A 7,500-nucleotide genomic window follows, 5' to 3' on the forward strand; every position below is an offset into this window, starting at 1 on the left:
TACATGCAATTTCAAAACATCATAAAAGCTAAAATGTGACTAAAATGATGAAATACTAAATGCAATTTAATTTGTAAAATGTATATTTACAAATAAGAAAATTATAAAATGGAGAATTTCTTTCATTTGTCAGCAAAATGAACATTATAGCTGAAATATACAGTCTCCAAATGAATCGGAATCGAATCGTATCGTATTGGAAAATCTGTATCAATATCCAGCCCTACTAATAATACTGTGTAGATACACACAAATGTGAACATGAAATATAATTCTAATATAACAGTCTAATCATGTGGCATCAGTTTAATCCCCACACTGCAAAAAACATTAACTCAGTATTCTTATCTTGTTTTCATCTAATTTTCTGGTTATTTTGCATCTCTTCTGACATAAGATAATAATACTTAATATTTTAAGCCATTTTGCTTCTAATGTGAATGTATCTTGTTTTAAGGATGAGTAGATTTTATTTTACCGGAAAACTTGACAAAAATACTGAGTAAGAAAGGGATTTTTGGCAGAACGCACACACATTTGAAATGGTTTCAATGGCGCCAAAGTCCTTCACCCTCCTCTCGCCCCGTTCCTGCAGTGATGGAGGCATTGCGGCAGAACCATTTTAACACACAGTGCTGCGTCCAGACCATGAAAACAGTGTTAAAACAAGAGACGCTAATCAATTGATCTCATATACAAGCACAGTATCTCACAAAGGAGAGGAGAAAATGAGAGGAGGCACAAAGAAAAATCCCAAATGAGATCTCTTGAACATCTCTGAGATATTAAATTGTATGTCTTGAATATCAGCTTACATATACACATATATATATATACTGCATTTACAGAACTGATATCTGAGATCTCAACTGTTTTCCTAGACAGCAATGAGATCAAATGGAGAACTATTGGAGAATATAGCTGAAGTCTCCTGCTCCTGCTATGCTATCCACATTGTGTCTTTTTTTTACTTCTCTCAAGAATACCCCCAGAACACTCAAGCAACCTCAAAGCAACATGCTTAAAAAACACTCAGATCACCTTTATAATCACATAGTAACGCCCTGGCAACCACACATTAGACCCTATCAATGTGGAGCTTTGAATGGGTAATGCCACTCACATTTCCTCCATAAAATGTCATTGTCAAATGTGCATTCCCAATTCAAGGCCACGTCCACACTAATCTGTTTTCGTTTGAAAAAATCGAGCCTTTCGAGACAAAAATGGAGACTTACGAAAATACACTATATTGCCAAAAGTATTCGCTCACCCATCCAAATAATTGAATTCAGGTGTTCCAATCAATTCCATGGCCACAGGTGTATAAAATGAAGCACCTAGGCATGCAGACTGCTTCTACAAACATTTGTGAAAGAATGGGCCGCTCTCAGGAGCTCAGTGAATTCCAGCGTGGTACTGTGATAGGATGCCACCTGTGCAACAAGTCCAGTCGTGAAATTTCCTCGCTACTAAATATTCCACAGTCAACTGTCAGTAGTATTATAACAAAGTGGAAGCGATTGGGAATGACAGCAACTCAGCCACGAAGTGGTAGGCCACGTAAAATGACAGAGCGGGGTCAGCGGATGCTGAGGCGCATAGTGCGCAGAGGTCGCCAACTTTCTGCAGAGTCAATCGCTACAGACCTCCAAAGTTCATGTGGCCTTCAGATTAGCTCAAGAACAGTGCATAGAGAGCTTCATGAAATGGGTTTCCATGGCCGAGCAGCTGCATCCAAGCCATACATCACCAAGTGCAATGCAAAGCGTCGGATGCAGTGGTGTAAAGCACGCCGCCACTGGACTCTAGAGCAGTGGAGACGCGTTCTCTGGAGTGACGAATCACGCTTCTCCATCTGGCAATCTGATGGACGTGTCTGGGTTTGGCGGTTGCCAGGAGAACGGTACTTGTCTGACTGCATTGTGCCAACTGTGAAGTTTGGTGGAGGGGGTATTATGGTGTGGGGTTGTTTTTCAGGAGCTGGGCTTGGCCCCTTAGTTCCAGTGAAAGGAACTCTGAATGCTTCAGCATACCAAGAGATTTTGGACAATTCCATGCTCCCAACTTTGTGGGAACAGTTTGGGGATGGCCCCTTCCTGTTCCAACATGACTGCGCACCAGTGCACAAAGCAAGGTCCATAAAGACATGGATGAGCGAGTTTGGTGTGGAAGAACTTGACTGGCCTGCACAGAGTCCTGACCTCAACCTGATAGAGCACCTTTGGGATGAATTAGAGCGAGGACTGCGAGCCAGGCCTTCTCGTCCAACATCAGTGTCTGACCTCACAAATGTGCTTCTGGAAGAATGGTCAAAAATTCCCATAAACACACTCCTAAACCTTGTGGAAAGCCTTCCCAGAAGAGTTGAAGCTGTTATAGCTGCAAAGGGTGGGCCGACGTCATATTAAACCCTATGGATTAAGAATGGGATGTCACTTAAGTTCATATGCGTCTAAAGGCAGATGAGCGAGTACTTTTGGCAATATAGTGTATCTCTATAACCGCATACTTTGGAAAATTATGTCAGAAAACTGAAAAAGGAGGTTTCAAACTTAAATGGATTAGTGTTGATGTGGCACAAGGTGGTCCAAATTATCTTTCCGTGATAATTATTCTCAACTTTTTAAAAACAAATTATTTATTCACCCATATCATCAAAAAATGCACTGGGTAATCATCCCAACTGTTTCAGTAATCTTCGATCCAGAAGTATTATTCCCATTCATTTTTCTATAAGGATTTCAAAAAATCAACCAATAACCAAACTAACCAGCTCCAAGGTGAATTGCAACATTACAAACTTTGATATGAAACAAAAAATTATTTGAAAATCATACAAAAATACTTAACGTCTTTCATGAGTAGGCCTGTCACAATTATTAAATAATCGTCTGATCGCGGTTATTTGAGATAAAAGGCGCGTTTGTGTGTCATTCAGTTGATCTACGAGCATCACTGAGCCGCACAGCAGATGTCAACCACAGCAGTTCCTGTCCAGAAGATCACGTGAACCGCTTCTCAAGCACTCTGATGTGTGCTCCATCAGCACACTCATGCCAAACTCCCGTGAAAATATAAACAAACAAATATAAACTTTGATAGTGAACGCAAAGTGCTCCGGTTTCACTTTAAACGATCAAGTAATGGCAAATGTTTCTGGTCATTGCGAGTTCATATACGCAGCATTGACACGCAGTGACACAGAGGAGGAGACGCACGTTTACTCTGTTTCTGCGGAGTGATGAAATGATGAAACGAAATCTCTAAGTTTTTGCTTCATGAGAAATAAGAGCTCATGGGTTTAATTAAAGAGTGTTAAAATAACATGTGAAAGTGAAGAAATCAGGACAGAAATATTGTTCTATTGCATAATATAATATAATGTCAGTATAAAAAAAGCATCAAAAAAATTTGATTTTGTTTTTTATAAAAATATATGATATAAAATACAGGAGTTCCAAAACAACAGTTTAAATGTAAACCTGACCAAAACTAAAGTTTAGAAATATTTTGATATTTAAAACATACATTTTTATGCTATTTATAAGTTTTTAAAGCCTTAATAGGAAATCATACAGTATATACTTATTTTTTTAGTTGATATATATCTTTGGAGTTAAATATGAAATATGACAATTTATGACAAATAATCGTGAAACCGCTAAAACAGACAATTAATCGTCATAATCGCAATTATTTGTTTGACAAATTTCATAATCGTGATAGCCCTATTCATGAGGGAATGAACTACAATCCCATGATGCATTGTGAAAGGCGTAATCGGATTACAAACGATGGAAAAATATAACTATTGATTTAATGTTTTTGTTTATAAGCATAGAATAAAAATATCTTTTTTTGTGTGGGGGGGGGGGGTTCTCCCCTTTTCTCCCCAATTTGGAATGTCCAATTCCCAATGCGCTCTAAGTCCTCGTGGTGCGTAATGACTCGCCTCAATCCGGGTGGCAGAGGACGAATCTCAGTTGCCTCCGCGTCTGAGACCGTCAATCCGCATATCTTATCACGTGGCTTGTTGTGTGCGTTACCATGGAGACAAAGTGCGTGTGGAGGCTTCATACTATTCTCCGCAGCATCCATGCACAACTCACCGCGCGCCCCACTGAGAGCGAGAACCACATTATAGCGTCCACGAGGAGGTTACCCCATGTGACTGTACCTACCCTAGCAACCAGGCCAATTGGTTGCCTAGGAAGCCTGACTGGAGTCACTCAGCATGCCCTGGATTCGAACTTGCGACTCCAGGTGTGGTAGTCAGCGTCTTTACTTGCTTAGCTACCCAGGCCCCAGAAGAAAAATATCTTAAATTTACTGCATAATATTGAGAAATATACAAATATATAATTAGTTAGAGAGTGTAGGGAGAGCGACTCAAATGCGTCAATCACAGTGCGTCATGAGAGACTGCAAAGCTCTTTTACCGCACTTTGTTTGCTACGTTTCTCTAATTGGTGGATCTCACTTTAGGATTATGGGTAGTGTAGTTCTTCAACACGAATTCTACTATTAAATGCAATTTTTTTTTTTTTTATTAAGTTGAAATAACGCAAACTGATGGCTTCAATAGATGTATATACCATTGATTAAAAACCTCAGAGCTCACAGTAGGTCTGTCTTTAAAGTTTTGTAAGTTATTATTAATAATCAGTTCTCCAATGGAAAAAATGAATGGGATTTGTACTTCCGGAACCAGACTGTTGCTCTCTATATGGCTTGATGCTGCAGTGGAGCTGTATAATTGGTCGATTGATGGCGTCACTCACCATAGTGAGGTATGATGGCCCAGGCCATGGCTGAGGCGTAGATCCCGCCCACCATCCAGAACATGCAGAGCCAGCTCAAGTGCTCACCGCGCTTCTCTCGTGCCAGGAACTCGGCAAAGTACGAGAACACGATGGGAACTGCCCCGCCAATCCTACAAGGATTAAAGGAGATTATGAGAGACTTCTTGAATAATATCAAAGTTTATTTGAATCTCAGATTTTTCTGGAGTCTTCAGTATCATTGACAAAGTCAAAAACCCCTTTCGTCATCAAACATAAACACGCACTTTAAAGAATACATTGTTGCTTGTGTACACATTCAAACAGATTCATACAACGCTCTCAGAGTCATCTGAGTTGTCCAATGATTTAAAACTGACATTGATGAGCTGTATTGTATGTCAAAAGTTGAACTGCTTTTTTTTGCACTCATGGCGCAAAACGCTGAAGAAAAAAAACCCGAAATGTGGCGCAAAGCCCCTCTGACCATGTGAACATAGAGACGGAACGCAAGAGCTTGTCCTGTGTGAACAGCCCCTAAGTCTGTTGTGGTTTCCCTGTATGACCTTTGATCCCTGGCTGCATGTGTCTCTGTCAGATAGACCACAGTGATATTACGCATCAGTCTAGAGTCACTGCACCTCTGCAAGGACAGGAGAACATGCTGAAACTCAATTAGAAATAAAACCTGCAGCGCAGTGTGCACTACGGCCAGAGAGAGACACACACACTCTCACTCTCTCTCTGTATGTCTCTCTCTCTCGTCTCGCTCAGCTCTTAAGTTATGGGTCTGTGCCAAGAGGGTTAAAACAACTGTGACACTGCAGAAGTGCTTGGAAGAGAGAAATGGACTGTCTGTCTGACTGTGAGTGAGTGTGTCACTCAAAGAAGTCCTTATCTCAGTGTGACCACCAAATGTGTGTGTGTGTGTGTGTGTGTGTGAGAGAGAGAGTTTGTCTTGCATTCAAAGATGGTGGGCCGCACAACAAGACAGGCGTAACAGAGTTATGCTGCATTTCATGTATGATGTCAAATCTAGGATACAGCTTCCAACTACCAAGAATTATGATGTCCAATGCTTGGCAGATGATGAATAAAGACCAATTTTCAGCAATACTCAAACTAAACTAAACCAAACTAAATTTTGCATGCATTTGATTTGCAACAGAGAAGATCATTTACTGTGTTTTACACACCTGTCTATGCAAACATTTCCTAAACACGTTTCATTATCATGTAATGTCAGAACTTTTCCACGTTGATGCATTTTATGTGCTTAAAAGTGGAAGTTTAACATTAAAGAACCCAGAGTTTTGTGGTATTTGTCTGTGGCAGACTGTCCAGAGGTCAAACTCACACTGCCGACCAATCAAACTCTAAAACACTCCCTGGGCCTTCATAAAGAGAATCCTACAATTAAGACAGTAATGAGGCGACGGCCGAGAGTCATTCGAGAATTATCAGCTCTGAGTGAGAGAGAGAGTTTGAGGTAGAGTCACTGCAGCTTTTGTGTTAAAATCAGACACTAAAAACGGACTACCACCCCTGGAGTCGCGAGTTTGGATCCAGGGAGTGCTGAGTGACTTCAGCCAGGTCTCCTCAGCAACCAAATTGGCCCGGTTGCTAGGGAGGGTAGAGTCACATGGGGTAACCTCCTTGTGGTCACTATAATGTGGTTCTCGCTCTCGGTGGGGCATGTGGTGAGTTGTGTGTGGATGCCGTGGAGAATAAGCGTGGGCCTCCACACGCGCTATGTCTCCGCGGTAACACGCTCAGCAAGCTATGTGATAAGATGCATGGATTGACGATCTCAGACGCGGAGGCAACTGAGATTCATCCTCCACCACCCGGATTGAGGCGAGTCACTACACCACCACGAGGACTTAGAGTGCATTGGGAATTCCAAATTGGGGAGAAAAGGGGAGAAAGAAAATAAATGTTGTGCTGCCAAGAATGATGGTACATTTAGTAATGTTTAATGGCAATACACGACTTTACAGACAACATTCACACCGTTCACAGTCAGAATTAAAAATAAGAACTCACCCAAACCCCGACAGCATCCTGCAGAAGAGGAAGGTGCCGTAGCCCTGAACGAAGGACGACAGGAACGCAAAGAACCCATTTACTGACATACACACCAGTAGACACTGTCTGCGGCCAACTTTATCCGACAGACCGCCCCAGAAGAATGCGCCCACCATCATTCCCAAATACACAACACTGCCTAAAGACAGAGAGAGACAGGACACTGTTAGCTGAAAATGGTTTACAGTCGTTCACAGCTCATTGCACTTCCATAAAGTGAAACGGGATATTCAAAGAGAAAATAATGCAGGGCGGGACTTGATTTTATCCATCAGGAATCGACCTAAAGCAGATGGAGAATTGTGGAGGACTTCTTTCCTCCTGAAACACCACCAACACTCAATCTATCGTTATTTGCTGTTATTGCCATAAACTTAACTTAAAATACTTTTTCATAAGCCATCTTAAAGCTGCACTAAATAAGATTTTTTCTAGATTTTGTCATTCTTTAATGAATCGAACATTAGTCATGTGTTTACCGTTCGCGATGGGTTTCTAGGTTTTCCGGTAAAATATTGACTAATATTTATGATTTCTGAGTATTTTATAACACTGCTGTAGTTTTGAGATTCCCTAAGTGTGTGTGTGCCACTGTGTTCTTATTTCTTTTACCCCAGTCACAGAAATG

At 41.1% G+C, this 7,500-nt stretch overlaps 1 protein-coding gene across 1 annotated transcript in view; it reads right to left on the reverse strand.

Annotated features, from left to right (window-relative positions):
• LOC127430825 (synaptic vesicle glycoprotein 2C-like) overlaps positions 1 to 7,500 on the reverse strand; it is a 66,531-nt gene that overhangs the window by 36,022 nt on the left and 23,009 nt on the right. Inside the window, exons 3-4 of the mRNA XM_051680930.1 lie at positions 6,831 to 7,011; positions 4,785 to 4,936 (exon numbers count right to left, since the gene is read on the reverse strand). Of these exons, the coding sequence (XP_051536890.1) occupies positions 4,785 to 4,936; positions 6,831 to 7,011 (333 nt within the window). The remainder of the gene's footprint in view (positions 1 to 4,784; positions 4,937 to 6,830; positions 7,012 to 7,500) is intronic.

The sequence above is a fragment of the Myxocyprinus asiaticus genome, chromosome 40 (genome assembly GCF_019703515.2).
Source record: "Myxocyprinus asiaticus isolate MX2 ecotype Aquarium Trade chromosome 40, UBuf_Myxa_2, whole genome shotgun sequence".
Classification (NCBI taxonomy): Eukaryota; Metazoa; Chordata; class Actinopteri; order Cypriniformes; family Catostomidae; genus Myxocyprinus; species Myxocyprinus asiaticus.